Raw genomic sequence first — 19,237 nt, 5'->3', positions numbered from 1 at the left:
GGATTTCGTTACAATGACTGCCTTATATAATTCGCTGCCTTCAGAAAAGGGTGGAAAGGAAAAGAGCTTTCTCCAAATGCGTATAGGAAGGTCAATGGCAATGATAAAAATTAATATATACTACATAGAAAAGTAGTTTGAAATATTTCCCGCTGAAAAAACAAAAACAACGATGATGATTATGTGGAAAATAACAGGAAATAAATATGGGAAATTATTTTTCGGTAGTCAACGTAAGAAGAGAAAGTTTGAGGAAATCGGTAATAATTTCATTTTAATATTGTTTTCGACCTTGGCGTAGATTCGAGAGGTTTTGAACTAGAAAATCACCGATTTCTCGACTTTTAAGAGGGAGAGGATTAATTTATTTTGATTTTAATTCCAAGGTCACACCGGTATGAAGATAAAAAAACGAATCTCGAAGAAGTCAGTCAACTTTTATATCGACGGCCCAAATCAAAAAGGCAACAACTCAAAACCAGGATCGTATCCAGGATGGTAAGAGCATTATTGGCCCCCGGCAAAGTGATTTTTCTGAGGCCCTACCTGACCAATTCTCGAAAAATTCAACTACTTCTCATTCTTCCGAGGCCCTTCTTCTCCTGAAGCCCCCCAGGCCATGCCTGGATGAACCCAATCGTTAAGACGGCACTACTCAAAACTCAAACAATGTTTTGAGATCATCTGCATTTTAAAGATTCACTTTGTATGGAGCTGAACGGGAATCAACTCTGATTTAATTACAATAAGGTGCGTGTAAGCTAAGTTGGAAGCTGTTGCAGTTTTGCAATATTTTTCCCACCGTTCTCTTGGCGTGCATAACTCAAAAATGCAACTTTCTGAGTTGTTGCCTTTTAGAACTGGGGCATCGATATGAACCTCGAACTTATCCAATTTTTACACCGACTTCGAAGAAGTTGAGCGGTTTAGTTTATATTCGGACTTGAAATGAGTTATCCAGCTTTTATGGTGGCCTCACACAACCTGTTCAGCTTTTATGGTGATCTTCATAGCTTCCCTACATACCTGGAAGAGAAGCATTTAGCTTACCCATGCACCTCGAAAACTCTTTCAGCTTTTATATAGGCCTCAAAGAAGACTTTCGCCTTTCAAGCGGATCTCGAAGAAGTCATTCAGCTTTTCAATGAACATGGTATACACGTACTTAACTTTCAATTAACCTCGTAACGCCTACTTAGCTTTTACATGATAGCGCCTACATACTTTGGAATACCCACTTAGAACTTTTATATGAACCTCAAAACACTTACTCAGCTTTTGTAAAAACTTCGAACTCAGTTTTCAGCTTTCGTGTGAAACTCAAAGAACTTACTCAGCTTTCATACGGACCTCGAAAAAGTATTTAGCTTTTATACGGGCCTAGAGAAAGTTATTCCGCTTCCTCGTGGAACTAGAAGTCTTTCAGCTTTTATAAAAGAGCTTCCCAAACTTTTTTGTTTTATTGCTCCTTTCTTAAGCGCGTATTCTACCGCGTATCACCCCCTCCCGAACCTTTCCATAGCATTCTAGGGAAGTGTTTCTCAAAGTGTGAGTCGCGGCTCCTAGACAGGTTGCGGCAAGCTGTAGATATTGATTTGGTTGCCTGTTTATGCTATGCTTTGAAGTGGTTCTTTCATAAGGTATAATATCTACTAATCTTTATTCTCGGGAACCGAAGATGAACCGTGAATTAGCAAAGAAGCCGCAGATGACAAAGGTTTGAAAACATACCCTGGGGATAGATATTGCCCACTTTGGGAGAAACACTGTTTTATATTAACTTCGACGAGCCTAACCAGCTGTGATACGGACTTCGAAAATATTCAGCTTTCATTAAGGCCATCTGGGTGAAATATTGTCTCACAAACCTAAAAGGTTTGATTGTCATTACTCTAGCAATGGATGTGACGTTGAATAAGCAAGAGCGTGCTTTGCTGGTGAAACTGTTTTACGAAAACGGTGATTCCGCAACAGAAGTTATATACGAGAATTCCAGGTCTTTGGAAAGGCTCCGAAGGACTTTCAGAAAGTTACATAACTTTCTGATGAATGGTTAAGGCATCGCACAGAGCAATGATATGTATAAATGTGAAAATAACTTATGAAATCGATTTTTATTTTTTCAGAGAGAGAGAGATAAGCTAAAATTCCAAATTCATACAAAAACCTGTGTCTAACTATGCGTTATATTGCCTGCTTTGCAGTACTTCGACTTCCCATATCCTATGAAACATGACCATAACAAGATAAGAAGTCCTTCACTTGATAACTGGGGCGATTGATCCGGATCCGACATACACCGCCGAACATTCCAAAAACAGTTAAGTAACCACAAACCTCCTACCTCTCTCCCCACAAAATACTTACACAGCAAAAGAAAAAATTCCGTCCTTTTCTTTTACACTTGGATTAAGCAAATCCGCCGAATAATCCCTCGGCAGTATGTGCCGTAAAATAAAATCCAATTCAGGGAGGAGGGGGAATCAGAAATATTTTTCATGAAATTTCTGCATCAAATCTCTAAAGTTATTATTCACGGAAATCATTATCAGTGTGATTTCCGGAATACTTTCCATTCCATGGAAACGTTGTCCATGGAAATGGGAGGGGGGGGGGGGGAGATACACATTTCAGAGAATGTAATTACTAAATATTTTAAAGGGGAGGGTGTATTTACAGGAGGCTAAGCGGGCGGAAATCCAGGGTGGAAAAACCATAAATCCACCTCTGCCTGGAATGCGGGGGGGGGGGGTGTCTAGGTCTGTGAACAACAAACGAAGGGCCTACAGAGTGTGCAAGCATGTATGTGTGTTACCAAAAGAGTGACCTAGAGAGCGAGGGACCGGGTCAGTGAGCGACCAAAAGAGTGATCAAGAGGGTGTGGAAGCATGCGAGCAAACAAAAGACTGACCTAGAGAGGCGGTTCTCAACCTTTTTGACGCACGGAACCCTCCGTTTTGGTTTATAATTTCTATGAAGGAGCTCCACAGAGGCTTCTTTTTCTTTTGTTTATTTATCAAATTTACTCATATATTTTATTTTCCTCGGGTGGCCGTGGAGCCCTTGTGAAGGACACACGGAGCACCGGTTGAGAACCACTGACCTAGAGCAATGGTTCTCAACCTTTGCGAGCCCGCAAAGTGTGAAGAAATAAAGTTTCTATAAATAGAATATGGTTGGAAAACGTGTGATTACTTTCAGAATACAGCAGACCTGCCTATAGAATCAGGGCTGTCTTAACGCATGAACCTCCTGGACACGGCCCAAGGATCTACAATACATGGAGCGGGAGGGGCTTAATGATAATGAAATCTGATACTTTGGTTTTTTTTGGGGGGAGGGGATATGTAAATTTGTTGGTAGGTTCTTCCAGCCAGGTAAGGGCTACTGATGCTGTTAAGATGACCCCTGCATAGAACCAGAGCGGCCGCGTGGGTTCATACGACCATGGCTCCGTGCCTGATGTCCACATAGAAAGCTTATTTAAGAGATGTGAAACCATAATTTTCGAAAATAATTAAATATGAAAGTTGTTACTTCTGTAACTGAAAACGGAGCTCCAGAGCGTCATTTTGCCCAAGGGCCTATGGTTTTGAGGTAGTATTTTCAAGAGTAGACCCCCCCCCCCCTCATGAACCCTCATGGGATCAGGGGTCCGGACTCCGGAGATCAGCCAAGTATGAAATTTTTGTTCACTATAAACTTCCTCAAAAAACCAAAACAAAAAGTAGGAAGAGTACCGCCCCTGGATAAGACAAAAGGATAACGGGAATAAAATATGGTCGGAAGGGGCCACGGGCAAAAAAAGATTAAGAAACACTGCTTTACTGTACTGCCAACACTATGTGAAGTTCGGTGAATCTTATCTATGGGGGGGGGGGGTTCGTACGTACAGAATCTCACACCTTTTTCCCACCTCAGTCCAACTAACCCGTGTGATAAAGGGGGGGGGGGCAGGGGAGTCCAGTGGAACAGACCGTCGTCCATGACAGCCTGTGAGTGACCAAAGATTTCACCACCAGATTTGAGTAACTCAAAGTCGTGGGGAACTAAGTGGGCTATAGCAGAGGGTGTCAAGTTCAGAGGGCGGAAAATTTGGGGAATTAGTGAACCATAAATCCGTCTCTCTATGGGTGGGTTCAATGATTCAATAATTTTGAAAATATAATCAATCCAAGAGTTCTATGGCCTTGTTTATACAAAAGCGTGTACCATATCATGCTTGCGATTAAGAGTTTTAGGATCGCTGTTTTTAAAATGGAGATAATTGGACCGGAAGACCTTCATTTTCAAACTGATCCGAATAGCCAATACCCGAAGAAAGGTATTCCAATCCAGCAGATTTTCTGATTCGAATATCTGTTTCGGGTTGGAATCTGCATTGGTTGGAACCTGCACCTGATTCCGACCAATGTTTAGAGTTAACTATTTTTCCTCACGGTATTTTTGGAATACAGTGAAACGGGACCGCAGCCAGAAATTCCTATCACAAGGGAACGACTAGTGTTTTGGGACGGGAGGGGTTAACGCATGTTCTGTTTATATGGATGCACATGCCATCACAGTGGTTCCTAACCTTCCTTTCGCCCTAGGCCCCCTGTGGGTCCTGCATATGCCTCTGCTCCCTTTTCCGTAGCATACAGTTCTTATTATTCAAAAATAAAACCCCTATCCACGTGGAGGAAGCCCAAAAGACTATTAACTTTGTTTAAAGAAGGGGTTTTCAACTTCTCAGACATTTCAGGGCCAAAAAATGTCCATGAAGCCCAATGGCCAACGAGTCATATTGCGGTATCTCGATTCACACGGTGGAGTCTAACGGGTAAGCCCTAATATAGATTTAGTTTCCAACGGAAATTACCACACATCACTCAGAAAGTCTCCCACGAACCCGACTGGGGGAGGGGGGATTGTGTGCATATGATGAAAAATAAAAAGACCTCCAGTATATCACCTTCCTTTAAATTATCCTTCATGCAATTATGAAGCTGTTCAGCTCAGCCTTCACTCAATTTTTTGTGTCTTTTACAGTGCTTCTTAGCACTTTATAAAACTTACTTTCAAATTTGGGCGATACTCAGAACGAATTAAACGATTTCCCATAAGAACTTATGAGAAATAAGAGGGGGGAATTTGAGTTTTTCTATGAAGACTTGGAACCTTCCGAACTCATGTCAGTTCAAACTTTTTAATAATATCTCTTGATGATTTCTTTTTCTCCTCTCTCTTTCAGTGGAAAAGATTTGATTAAGGGTTCTTAATGGTTTGTGTCCTACGGACAATTTGTGCCAATAAGATGAAGTCTACAGACCCCGCGGTGCGAGGAAACCTGATTAAGAGATAGAGTGAGAGAACCACTGCTTTTGACTAAGTAAAAATAGACAGAAATGGGGGGGGGGGGGGGGTAAAGACCCCTAGTTTAAAAATTTAAGGAGGCAAAGCAAAAACACTAATGATTCTACAAAAAAAAATACTTTTTATGAAACTATGAAGTATCACCGGTGGGGGGGGGGGGGGATAAACTCAGAAAAATTGCGGGACATCTGGATTCCAGATATGCTTTGGTGGGGCATGGTCTAAAAAAGGTTGAGAAACACTGGGCTAGGGTAAATTTTGTTACGGAACGAATTGTCTTCGTTAGCCGAGACCCGTATAATCAACAGGGCCCCGACTTCAACTTCCGGAAAGTGGTCCAGGACAAAACTAGCATTAAAGGGGAAGGGGGCGCTCATACAATCAGCGTCAAAGATATCCGGTTAGTCAGAGAAGGTTGTTTACATTCGAAGTCCCAAAATTTATGAGCTCTGAATTTTTGACGCAAAGTAACTTGGTAGACAGGTACTTCGAACTATATAGGGGTCCAAAAACATCACTCTGCCTGGGAGCCACGGTGCTGTTAAGGCGGCCGGCCCTGGGTGTCTTGGTGTACGAAGCTACTAAAGATCTTGTAGAGTAATTAACATCAGATGTAAGCTTCAGTGGATTGCTCGGCCTGGGATGTTGTCGAGATAGTCCAGCTATAAGGTATGACAAAACATCTTTACAATTCTCGCGACTTCATTTATGAAAACTTTGCAAGCAAAGTCATGAATATTAGAAAGTTGTTTAGCCATCACCACACATCAGTGAGAGACAAGACCCTAAACAACCTAAAAACTCGCCTGAAAAATCTTCTGAACAAAAATCTGAGTTGCTATACTTTCCCCGAGAGACCATCGAGCAACGCGCTAATTAAACCACTGATTACATGAGGACTTGACACATAAACTGTATGAAAGTGATTCCAACTTACCATGGTCGACACCACAATGTAATCGGCGACGTTCTCTTCGGATTGATCGAAGTAAATAATATCACCAAGATCATCGATACTTTTATCCATGATGCATGACGCATAACTTATTAGGCGCAATCATCTCTATGAACCCGTAACATATCTGAATCGACTATCAAGAAGGAGGGAGTAAGAAAACCAATCCAAAAAGGATGATTCTCTGCGAATCAAACCAAGTTGTTGCACGATATTTCGCCTTGGAATAGGCTATCGCAATATTACGAAATCCAAAAGAGGCTCAACACAAATCGGAGCACGCACATCTCGAGATGTTTAAAGCACACACTTTCAATATGATTTCTCATAACACGTTAATTCATTCAATACATTCATATCCAATCGGAGTCAAAACAGCAAGGGACGTTCAAAGCGCAACACTTGGTTTTCCACTCATTATACGTCGCACCAGGGCCTCTAATCATCGATCAAAGACGTGGGATCTCGTAAATGATAAATAAATAAATGAAAACGAACGTCTGTCCACGGCCGCGTGCGACGATTTCTGTATTGGCTCCAGGCCAGTTACCTGGGTTATGATGTGTTTGTTGTCTCCGCGAAAAAATAAAAGCCCTTCGGGGTTCTCTTGTCTTTGCATTTCTGATTGGATTTACTGTGGTGTGTCGCCTTCGTCGTCACGTGGCTGCAATGCTGTTTTAAACGCTCCGCCAAGCAACGAATGTCAGCGACTTCTTACGTCAAGCGTGGGGAAAAAAACAAAAAACAATACCTTTTGGAAAAGCAAGAAATCGCTTAAACGAAGGCTTTGCAGAAAAAGAAAAAAAGAAATACTATAAAGCAGCAACAAAATAAGCGCAATCGGAGAAAAAGTAAAAAATAGAGGAAGCGAGTAATCAACGAGCCATGTTCACATGTTCATTGTTTCCTCGAGAAATAATTGGATAATGCGCATGAATGCGCAAACGAAAACGTTAGTGTGTATCATTAAGGAGAGAAGAAAACAATTATAAAATACTACTCTTAATGAGAAATCTCACTTAATTCGTGAAATCTGGCTTTCGTTAATTAAAGGTGATTTTCAAAAAGTGGGATATAAAATCAAGCAGTTTTCCTTTCGTTTCTAAATCAAGCTTAATCGGCATTTTATTCGATCTAATTTAGCTGCACCTGATGGAAATGTCCTTATAAGTTGGAAAGCTTCCCGTCAATTGCATCTATCAGCATAGTTTCATGTACAATAAACTGATGTTATTAAAAATTCAAAGTAAATAATATTCATTAGATATATAATTACACAAGCTTGCGACGGAAAAGCTTCGACGTTTTTAGAATGATAAAATTATTGCGGGAAAAGTTGTCTGAGAATTAATGATTGATTCTCATGGATTTTTGGGCGCTGTATTCAGGAAAAACCGTTAAAAAAAATTCCATCCAATTACTTTTATTTTCGGATCTTATTTTTTCCATTAAGAAGTATCGAATCGAAATTAATCGATTAATCTGCCGGTCGGCAAATTATTTTTGATATTTATTTATTTTTGCCTGGTGGTGTGTAAATTATTTCGCCCATTTCCACTGGTCCGCGATGTTGTTCAACTATTTTTACCGGTTCGCAGATTTAAAAAGGTTGAAGAACACAGGGCCAAAGAAGAACAAAGGTTATGGGGGAGAACGTTGGTCCGGTATACCGGGTACTGGACCAAATTCACCCTTTGACTGCTCTTTCTGCATTACACAGGGGCACTAAAATGGGCTTGAAATTATTTATACGACACTTCTCATTCTGAACAAGGGGAGAGAAGTACAGATAGGTAGATGGTGTACCTATTTTCCGAAACTTTTTTCGAACTTATACCCTTTTTGCATAAAGCGATTATGTAGCAATGGTTTCTAATGCATACTGATAATTACGCATCACAGGCAAACTCGGTTCATCGAAGATTCCACGGAATTTTTTCGATATATGAGGTGTCCGTGTCCTTACAAACGAGATTGAACTTTTCAAGACCTTCTAACAATAAAAAAAAGTTATGCACGGGTCATACAAATAAGGAAATTGGCGCGTCCAACATGTAATAAATCCTTTCGTTGGGTAGAACACCAAACGTAATTCTCTCAATATGGTGACCTCTGAGAATAATTTCATAGGAAAACGTCATAGAAACGGAAGCAAAAGTGCCGTTATAAATAAGTTGGTTCCGTTCTCATTATAAGCGTATAATAACTATTTATAAAAGTATTTATAAATAGTCGTATTGTGGTGATTCCCTTCATTTGCATTATAAAATGTTTATACAACCTCTTTCTTATCCAAATAATTGACATGTGTGTGTTTCAAATGAGGAGTTAATAATATATCAATTATTTGCAATAACAAGTTTTTAATGTAACTCACATAAAGATATATATATACAGTGGATCCCGCTTATAACGTTTTTCAAAAAACCGCCATAAAAAATGTTGTAAGCGAGAAAAAATTTTAAACGGGAAATCTTAATGAGAATTATTTAGAAGTGAGACCGTGTGAAAATAAGTCGCACTAAGCGGAAACGTTATAAGTGGGAACGTTATAATCGGGATCGACTGTGTATACATCACTGCAGTATGACATGTATAAAGATTATTGGTATACAGCAAAATTCAAATAGCAAGTTTTATGTGATTAGTGACAAATAACACACTAAAATTTTTGTTAATTTTCATTTTAATTTATGAAGATATTCATGTTAATATATAGGAATTTTTTTTATTTATTCATGGCATATTACTTGAATAAATTTATATAATTTCGAACTGGTTTACGTGAGTATGTTCCAGTCGATGTTAAATAATATGAATGGATCACATATTCACACTATTTGGAAGGCTGTTAAAACACATGAATATTTATTAAAGCAAGCTATGTAAGAGAAAAATAATAATGACATATAAACAGTGTCTTTAATGTAATAACCTCGAGAGCATCAAATTCCTGCTCGCGTCATGTTAATGGTGCTGCTCGGGATATAATGTGAGCTGTAATCATGCAGTTCTCTATTATTAAAATTGTAATGTAATGCAGGGCCGTAACTAGAGGGGAGCGGGGGGGGGGGGACTGCCCTGGGCGGAAAAATTTAGGAAGCGGAAGTTTTAGGTGAAAACAGAGAACACCATTACAATTTTCGAATTTTAAAGTTGTGGGGTGGCTGAATCATGTTTGTCCCAGGCGGCAAAAACCGTAGTTACGGCCCTGATGTAATGTAAATTGTTAACCTCGGGGAGCAATGGTACTCCCTAGGGTACGATGAATTTTTTTTTTTAATTGAAAAAATATAAATGCTCCGGTCGGGGAACTCCCGTATATAGCGAATCGCATTCGCTGGACTGGGGTAAATAACTCATACTCTTTGAAGATTTCAATCAAAATACAGAATGTCCAATAATTCCTTCCACTCCAGGAATGCAATGTCTACGGACAATTTCGTATACAAGGTGTCACTCAAGTCCCTTCGCCACAAATTAATAACTAACTAACCGAACGGCGACCTAGTCTATATTCCGAGGAATTTCTAACAGATAAGGTTGCCGCCGAATTGTGCAATCTCTATTCGCTCAAGCCATTATTTCCCAAAGCGATCAATATCACCCTGGTGGGGGGGGGGGGGCGATAGAATGATCCAAGGGTGCGGTAGAAAGCTACGAGTAAGCCATGGGATCTTATGGGTTGGCTTGAGTTGGGGCAATGAGAGAAGAAAAATTCTAAAGAAGGGACGATGGAAAAAAAACTTTAGGAAACTGTGGTTTAAGCAGGGCCGTCTTAAGAGTATCGTGGGCTCCCGGGCTTATCGGAGGCCCTACTTGGTAAATCGTAGAAAATTTCAACCGGATCTCATTTTTGTGAGACCCCCGGGACGTGCCCATGCGTTAAGACGGCACTAGGTTTAAGCATTCATGGTTCTAGTGTAACACAGTTATTGATTTTGACTCTTGCTGGGCCACAAATAAATGGCGAACCGTTGATCCCAGAGGCATACTGCCCATCAGAAAAAGTATCCAAATAACGTGTAAATTTCAGATAAGTAATTCACATTGCAAATGGTTGTATATATAGTTATTAAAATGTAAAGATTAACTTTTCATGCAGATACCCTGTCCTCAAAAACCAAATTATAAAGTTGTTGCTCTGTCTCTGTCCTGAAGAAAAAAACATGCACATTTCTAAGTGTAATTTTCGATAAAATATTTCAATTCAAAACCCCTCAAAAGAAAGGAAAGAACAGAATAATGAGCTTGTCTGTTAGTTTATTAGGCTCTTTCTTTCCCTCTTTATTTCATTTTCTAGTTCTATCACTTTCATTCAGCGATTTTTGAATTCAAATATCTCAGCGAATATAGCAGTTGGAAATGTGATATTTTTTGTTGGCCTCAGGAGAGACGGAACAACAACTTCCTAATTGGTTTTTGAGCACGGGATGTCTGTTTTTTTTTATAACAATACAGCTATGAATTACAACAATATGAATGACGTATCTTTAATCTACACTTATTTGGATACTGTTTCTAATTGGAAGTATATCTCTAGAATAAACCCAGCAGTGGCGCCGACATAAAGAAAACATTGGGTGAGGGGTTAACGTTGCTGGTCATCCCGTATATACGGGACTCAAGCACGTACGCAGGAGAGGGAGGGTGCATTGCATTGTTTTTTCAGAAATTATTGGGGGCTCAGCCCCCTTACAAAATTTATTGGGGGGAGGGGAGGGCTCAAATGACCTCAGCCCCTACGTTCCGGCGCCTTACACAGGGACTTAGGTAATCACCCTGTAGTAATTGTACAGTACTTTAAATGCTTTGCGGATCGAAGTGATCTGGAAATGTATACGGGCCGCTTAAATGCTCTGAAACTGTGCAGTGTATCACTCAAGTGATCCGTAATGCCTAAAAGTCTGCCAACATTATAATACTTGAACGGCCCCCTAATAAAAAATTAATGCTTTTTTTTTTTTTGATTAAAAGTTTTTTGAGAAAATGTGTTTCAATCAATTTCTTTTCAATTAAAATGATACATTTTGAAGTCTGGTAAATAAAATACTTCTCAGAAGAAATTCTCCTGTATTCTCCCTCATTCCGATCCATCAGCAGGCCTCTACCAAAAGAATAAACATAGGCCCCACAGTGGCTCAAGGTACATCCCTTTACTGCATGACTCATTATATATCTTATAACCTTTTAAAACTTTTTATCAAACACTCTGCAAAGGAAGTGATAACAAAACTAAATATTATTTAAGTTTTTCAATAACATATATACAGGCGTCCCTCGCTTTACGTGATTAATTTATTCCACAAAATTGTCGCGTAAGACAAAATCACATAAAGTGAGTTAAATTCAACATGGGAAAAATAGGGATGGGGGAATGTTGGTTCTCTTCAGAAGGATTACAAAAATTTAAAAATGCAAAGGGACTTTTTTTTAATGAATTAATTATTCGAACTTATGAATAAATCCTTGAATTTAGGCAATATGAATGAATTAAATTCATACAGTAGAACCTCTCCAATGGACACTCCCCATTAACAGATACCTCCCATTAACGGACACTTTTCTGATATCCGGTCCCACGAAATAGGGCTTTAGTGTATTTTACTCCCTGTTAGCAAACACTCAATAGTGAGATCAGAGTAAAATGAGACAAACTCTAGTTTTTTCCAAACTCATAATCTATTCATTTTTGGTCATAAACAGAGAATTTATCATATTCAACTAACATTATGTATAATCCCAAACTCATGTTGGTAAATTGATAAACCATCAATTAATTACTTAACTGAACATAACTATAGTCTAGGATGGTGAATTCAAATGATAATGTAGGGTTGGTTTGTTGATGCGCGTGAAGAAAGCCAGCATTGCAAGACTGCCAATATGTTGTTATGAATGTTTTTATCTTCTCTTCACACTCATTTTAATTTAATTTTTATTGTGAAATATGTGTAATGTATATGTCATGTACAGGTAAAAATAATTAATTGGTTTAATAAAGAGAAGAAAGGTTATAAATTCTTCCATATTTATTAAACTTTCCAACTTTATTTGGAAATTATGCATAATTGCCAGTAAAAGTGATGAATGTGAAATACTTAATAAAACTTTCTTCATTGAGACGATTGGTAGTTATGCATAAGCACCAGTGTATCACTTTTACACATGTGCACACAGTGACATATGCATTTTAACATTAAATTGTATAGGAACCAATTGTGACTGAAGCCGAACTTCACGTCGTATAAATGTAAAAGTCGCATAAACAAGATTCCATTGTATATCCTACCTCCCCATTAGCGGACAAAGTTTTCGGGCCCAAGGGTGTCCATTATTGAGAGGTTCTACTGTACTTTTTCTGTCTTCACTACTTTTGATTGATTCTAGTGATTGTGGATGTTTTCTTTCCTGAAGAGCCTGGTATGATAGGATGACAACTCTTTTTAATGAAACAGTCTAGATTTGGCACACAAGCAGCATTTTTTGTCTCATAAAAACTTTAGTAGCGAAGCCGGAGAATTCTGCACATTTCTCACAAATATGAAAATTCTAGTCTCACTAGAATTGTTTTTTTTAATTAAATTTCTCATGGCATTGTCAATACTGTTCAAATGTTGTTCATCAGCAAGATCGGGTGAGTTTTATCTGAGAATTTCTCTCATATTTTTCTCAGCTACATCATCAAATCCAACGTATTTCATCATCAAAGGTCATAACTATGTCATAAATATTCAATTTGCAAGCCCATTTCCATGATAAAAGTTAAACTCCAAGCCAACTTTCGCATGTTGCAATTCCTAAAATCAACTTTTAAAAATTGTGTTATAGCAAAATTGCATAAAGCAGGGGATACCTGTTCAAAGAAGGTAGGAAGGGAATAGAGGAAGAAGCAAACACAGCTTACATATCACATCTAATGTTTATTTAACACCAGTAATGTGCTTAGGAAACAAAGAAGAAGAGTGCTGTGAGTATCTGGAAAAAAGAAAAGTAAGAAATAAAACATGAAGAAGAACAGGAAGTAAGTTTGAGATATAAAAATAGGAAGAGGAGAATGAAATATCATGAAAAAGTAAATAAGAATCCTGATTTAAAAAAAAAGATAAATTTAAGATTGTAATATAAGATAATAAGAATTGTGATTAAGTTTTTATTCATGATTGTTGAATGTGAATTGATAGTACTTTTATACTAAAGGATCAAAATTCTTTAGTATCCAGGGTACATTCTAGGGTCCTATGATACATCATCTTATATACACGCAGGATGTCTACAATTAAAATTTGCATATTCTGAACTGTCTAAAACCTTAACTATCCATCAGAAGTTATGAAACTTTGAAAACGCCTAGTGAAAAGACAAGAAAAAAATTGAAAACAAAATAAATGGGTTCCCACATTCATGGGTGTTTCAAATGGAAATTGTAGCTCACATGCTAATATTTTGTTAAAATATGACCAAACTACTCAAGCTTCATGGCATGTTATTTAAAGATATCCAGCACACAGAAACATTTCCATTCTCATTTTTTTCACTAAAGAGTAATGATGTTCACTTTACAAATTTAAAGGCCATAACACAAAACAGGCATATTTCTCAACAAGGTGGCTGAAAAAATGTCCAAATAAAAAAGAATGTTGAATATAACTAAAAACAGCAATCCAATATACAAGTACAAACACAAAGGCCACAACAGGCCCAATGAGATAGACAATATATTTGAGCATATATCACGAAAAACTAACAAAAAAGTAATATATAATACCATAAAAGAAACGATCTTACCATGAAAAAAGATCATGGCTGTCTTATCTAAACATGGATAGCTTCTCAATTCTTCCCATTATAAGCTTCATATTTCTTTTAAAATGTGTCAATTCTGTTAGAATTCACAATCCCCAGAGGTAAATTATTCCATTCATTGACAACCTTATTAGAAAACCAAAAATCGGAGACACCACAACCCCGAATTTTCCCTTACTAAAAAATACTGGTGTCCCCTTGTCAAAGCCGTTGACTGACGGTGCATTGATAACTTGTGGTCCATCCTATCCATCCCAATGAAAATTGTAAACACTTCTATCATATCCCCCCCCCCCGACACCTGTGTTTCTTCAATGTAAACATATTCGAGAAATCGTCTTTCTTTATAGCTCAAGTCTTGTGCGCCAACAAGAGCGCACATAGTTCTTTCATGCACTAGCTCAATCAAGTCTATGATGTCCCTCTGTACGTCTCCGCGAAACATTATGACATACTCCAGTCCAAGACGCATTACGCTCCAGAAAAGCAGATCAGAGGGATTACCAGAACACATACTTTGCTATTGAAAATTTTTTTTAATGAACATGATTTCATACTATGTGGATCTTTTCTTTCTTTGAGAAAGGGCATTAAAAATTCCCCTGCCCCCATTTCTTTATTAAGAGATTCGTAAAGTTTTCTAAAAGGGGTAATTACTTCTTTAGGCAGCTCGGAACATGCCAAGTTTAATTATAAGTACCTTGCATTTAATTTTGAACACATATAGAGTATGATATTCATACTGTTCCAACCAAAAGTTTGTGCAATTGAAAGACCGGTGGCATCAAAGCTGGAGGTGCTGTGAGTGCTCAAGCATTTTGTATCACCAGGCAGAGCACAGAGAATTACACAGGAGGGGCATAGGGGCCTGTGCCCCCCTCCAAAGCAAACATCCATATATTTGTAATGTAAGAAAATATCTTTTATAAGCTGTTTTACTCAATTTCTTTTGCTTTAAAATGCTTTTGGATGGTTAGCAACCCACAATTAAAAATTGTTTCCTTCACTATAATTATCTCAATTAAAAAATAAAAATATATTTTTCGTTAGTAGGCGATGATTTCTCATGTGGAAGTTAAAATTATTTGATAACCATGTCTTGAAATGTTTCAAGTGTTAATTTTGAATAGCTCAGGTTTAATTATATATATATATATATATATCAAACAATGTGCTTACAACTGTGATATCGATTTCACCATGGCCGCAACTAGGGGGGAGCAGGCGGGTCTGGTGCTCCAGGCGCTAGACCAGAAGGGGCGCCGAATTCTCTCTTTAACTGCTTCTTCTATATGGCAAGGGGCGCTAAAATGTGGGTTTTCCCCGGGTGACAAATTATCTAGTTGCGGCCCTGGATTTCACATCTGAATTTTGGTGTTTAAACATGGTTTACTGTTAACATCATGTTCTCGTGCATCACGAATAAGCAGAAATATTTACTTACATCAACGCTGTGAGAACTGAAACTCTGCATGGAAATGCTTCGGTTCGCAATGGATACATCAGATTTGGAATTCCTTCTCTCTTGCAACTCGTTCAGTTTGCGAACAACATAAAATGCTTTCTAAAATTCAGTGATGACAATAATAATAATTAATGAATTATAAGAATTGAATAAAATATTATGAGAACACAAAAACATTTTTTAACAAAAAAATGAAAAAGACGTTCAAAACTCATGGTTGCTGCCTTTGAAATTGAAATTTAAAAATATAGGTTTTTCCCAAAGAAAGCAATGATGCTCTTTAGGCAGGCACGGACCCAGGGCTATGCATCAGGAAGGGTGAATAAACAGGAGTAAAAGGCAAACAGTGAATGTAGGTCCTATAGTTTACAGAACAGAGAGAGGGGCATTCATTCCCATTTTATTTCCTGCTATAGGAAGAGACGATTCCCTCCCTTAGATCCACATCTGCCCTTAGGCATAATGGAATGATTTGATTGGGGAGGAAGGAAGGCAAACTAACCAAAGTTTACTGTCTGTAGTAAGCCGGTCAGCAACTCTAAAATAAGGTGACAAAAGCTCAACAGAGAGCTGGGGGCTCAACTTTCTTTCAATCCAAGCACAACTCTGGTCTATCACCATAGGCAATTTACTACCGGAAGAGTGTACCTAACAGTCTGAGTGTGTATATAGTGTTGTGTCCGATTTTTCAGTGCTGAGATCTATATTTCAAAAACTAAGTGCAATGCAATGATTGAATATTTGTACCATTGTTGCTCTCCACGGCGAGACTTTTTAATGGAAAGATCTGCTCGCATTTGTGCCTTGAAGTTGGGAATCACAGAAAACCAACTTCTGGACTCGACTGGAGGCCCGCAACACAAAGTTTCTCCGGCTGGCACCTGGGCCAGTTGACAACTCAGAAATATGGTTAAGCTCAAGCGATCACTGGGGGCTTAAGTAAAAACCTGTGATACAAAGTCCCTTTGTCCGGCACCCAGGCCAGTCAACAACAACATGGCTGAGTTCAACCAAGTGCAGAAGGGCGCAATTGAGAGCATGCAACAGTCACTTTGGCCGGCACCTGGGCTGGTTGGAAATGTCGAGACTTATCTCAAAAGCATGTAACCCACCAAATCAGGCATCTGTTTGTATGGCTGCAATATTTAAGAGCTGTTTTTTAAATTTTGCAAATTTATTGCTATTGTAATTTTTTTTTAGCTATTTATATTATTGTAATTATTTATTTTATTTTATTTTTGCTCTTTCTTTGTGTTTTATTGTTGTGTGTGCACATATGGCATTCATACATGCATAATAAAGCACCTGACACTGTCCAGCCTTTCATTCGGGGTAATGGCTGAAATTGAAAATGGGTGATAGAGCCTGGATGGTATGAAATGAAATAAAATGTCTGCAGTAGAGACATAGAAACTGTCTGTACAATGCAGTAGCAATAAAAGGTTGGTTCACTTGAAAAAAAACTCCTTATTTTTTTAAGCTTTTTAATATTATAAGAGTGAACACATAATTGAAAATAGTAATAAAGATACAACTACATACTCTATATGAGCAAAAACTATCTCGGCCAATCCATAAGCATAAGTTATTGTAGGTGAGTAAGCTTCAAGCTCAATATATATATTTCTACAGTAATTATGAAGATGGTGACATATATGAGCTGGGCTTCAGCTCATGGGCTCAATATATGTCTACACCCCGGTCCCTGGGGGGGGGGGGTGGAAGAATCCTTTTTTAATATGATTTACAGGTTAATTGGGAAAAAAATACATAACTGGCAGCACATTTTGAAGTGCAGTCAAAAGCGATAATTAATGCCAACTACCAGAATTTTCTGCCTAAAGTTCGCTCAAGCAAATTTTTTTACCATTTTCATTAGAGCCCGGAAGTTCAGGAAAATGCCATAAATGCCTTTTCTTCTTTGCTTATTATCAAACTTTTTGAATTGTCTTTGAACAATGTATTTTTGAATTTTTCCTGTTGAAAATGCCTATTTTGGCATTTTTTCATGTTTATTCATGAATTTTAGAAGCCATATTCTGTAGAACTTGGACACCTTAGCAATGAGAACTTCCAAAAAATTTCTGTTTTTAAAATATTCAATCCTCAGTATTAATTCTTATCAGCAAGGTCCCCCCACCCACTCCCCACCTCATCATTTAAACACAAATAGGTGTAGGTGCCTGACAGACAGGAAAATTAATGTTAGGCATAGAAATGACAGACTTTTCATCTCTGCTATACATAGGGCTTTCAAACAACTATCAACATACCATAAAATTTACATTGAAACTAAAAGCTCTATATGCAAGCAACCCCATGTATAAAAGCTGATTAAACATGTAAATAAGAATAAGTAAGAAAGGTTTTTCCTCTCCGCATACTTCACATAACATGTCTTGCTCATGCATTGCACATCATTGCAGATGAATAGCTGACTGATGACTGCATCGATAGCCCATCAGCTGACATCATGACTCAACAGGGTGGAGTGGGAACTGACAAGGCTCCAGCCTTGGAGCTTGTGTAACTTTTATTTTATTTTTTAATAAATAAATGCACTTTTCTTTCTCTCAAACTGAGCACAACTCAGGTCTATCACCATGGGTAATTTACTACAAAGTGAGTTGTGCCAGAAGTGTAAGTGTGTGTACCTAACATTCTGGGTGTGTGCCTAGTGCTGTATATGATTTTTCAGTGCTGTCATCTATATCTCAGAAGTGAAGTGCAATGATTGAAATATTTGTACCATTTGTAGGTCTGTTGCTCTCTGTGGCAAGACTTTTCAACGGGGAGATAGGCTCACATTCGTGCCTCAAAGTTGGGAACCACAGAAAGCCAACTTCAGCCGATCACCACTGTGGCTGTGATGTATGAGCATAGCCACTGTAAAGACTAAAAAGGCTAGTCATTATTATGGATTGAGAGCATATGTGTGCCTGGAAAGGGATTCAATCTTAATTCTAATATTGTATATAGTAACTAACTGAATAATATAAACTAGTGATACAAAATTACCTGCACAGTGTAGATTTATTAGTAGGTGCATAACAGTGGCGACGGTGGGGTTCAAACCCAGGACCTCACAATGTGAGTCCGTCCCTATGACCACTCGACCACCACAATGGCAAACAACCATGGCAAGTTATTTTAGATATGCAAAACCAGGCCTGTCATTTGGGGGGGGGGGGCCCAGTTTTCGAAAATACACTAAAAATGGTATATATATATATATATATATATATATATATACTAATATAATTATATATGCATATATGCATACATCAAGTACATGTTCTTTGCCCCCCCCCCAGAAAAGTTGAAATGATCAATCAAAACTCATCTAATGCAACCACTAAAAATCAACCAATGCACTGCAAACAACCATGGCAAGTTATTTTAGATATGCAAAAAATCTAGAATTTTGGTTTTTTTTTAATCGATGCAAACCGATTACAAAGCTCAACATTTGAAAATTTTGCAGAAAAATATTTTGTTATTATTAAAATGCTTTTTTGCATAATTCTAAACGAAAAACCTTACAACAGTTAATCTTATAATAACCTTAATCAACCTTAATAACAGTTTTCATAGAATTATTCTTCAGTTTCAGCTAGCACTATTTTGTATGACAGAAAATTACATATCAAGTATTA

At 37.9% G+C, this 19,237-nt stretch overlaps 1 protein-coding gene across 2 annotated transcripts in view; it reads right to left on the bottom strand.

The window, feature by feature from the left end:
- The window catches only part of LOC149065960 (death-associated protein kinase 1-like), a 110,418-nt gene that overhangs the window by 47,931 nt on the left and 43,250 nt on the right, over positions 1-19,237 (bottom strand). For both annotated transcript variants that reach the window (XM_089253288.1, XM_089253289.1), the window contains exon 9: positions 15,561-15,680. In XM_089253288.1, the coding sequence (XP_089109414.1) occupies positions 15,561-15,680 (120 nt within the window). The remainder of the gene's footprint in view (positions 1-15,560; positions 15,681-19,237) is intronic.

Source organism: Pholcus phalangioides, unplaced genomic scaffold (genome assembly GCF_987345545.1).
Source record: "Pholcus phalangioides strain wild (caught in Gottingen) unplaced genomic scaffold, Ppha-v1.0 ptg000036l_1, whole genome shotgun sequence".
Lineage (NCBI taxonomy): Eukaryota > Metazoa > Arthropoda > Arachnida > Araneae > Pholcidae > Pholcus > Pholcus phalangioides.
The sequence above is the reverse complement of the archived record's forward strand: the minus strand, read 5'-3'. Positions and strand labels throughout refer to the sequence as shown.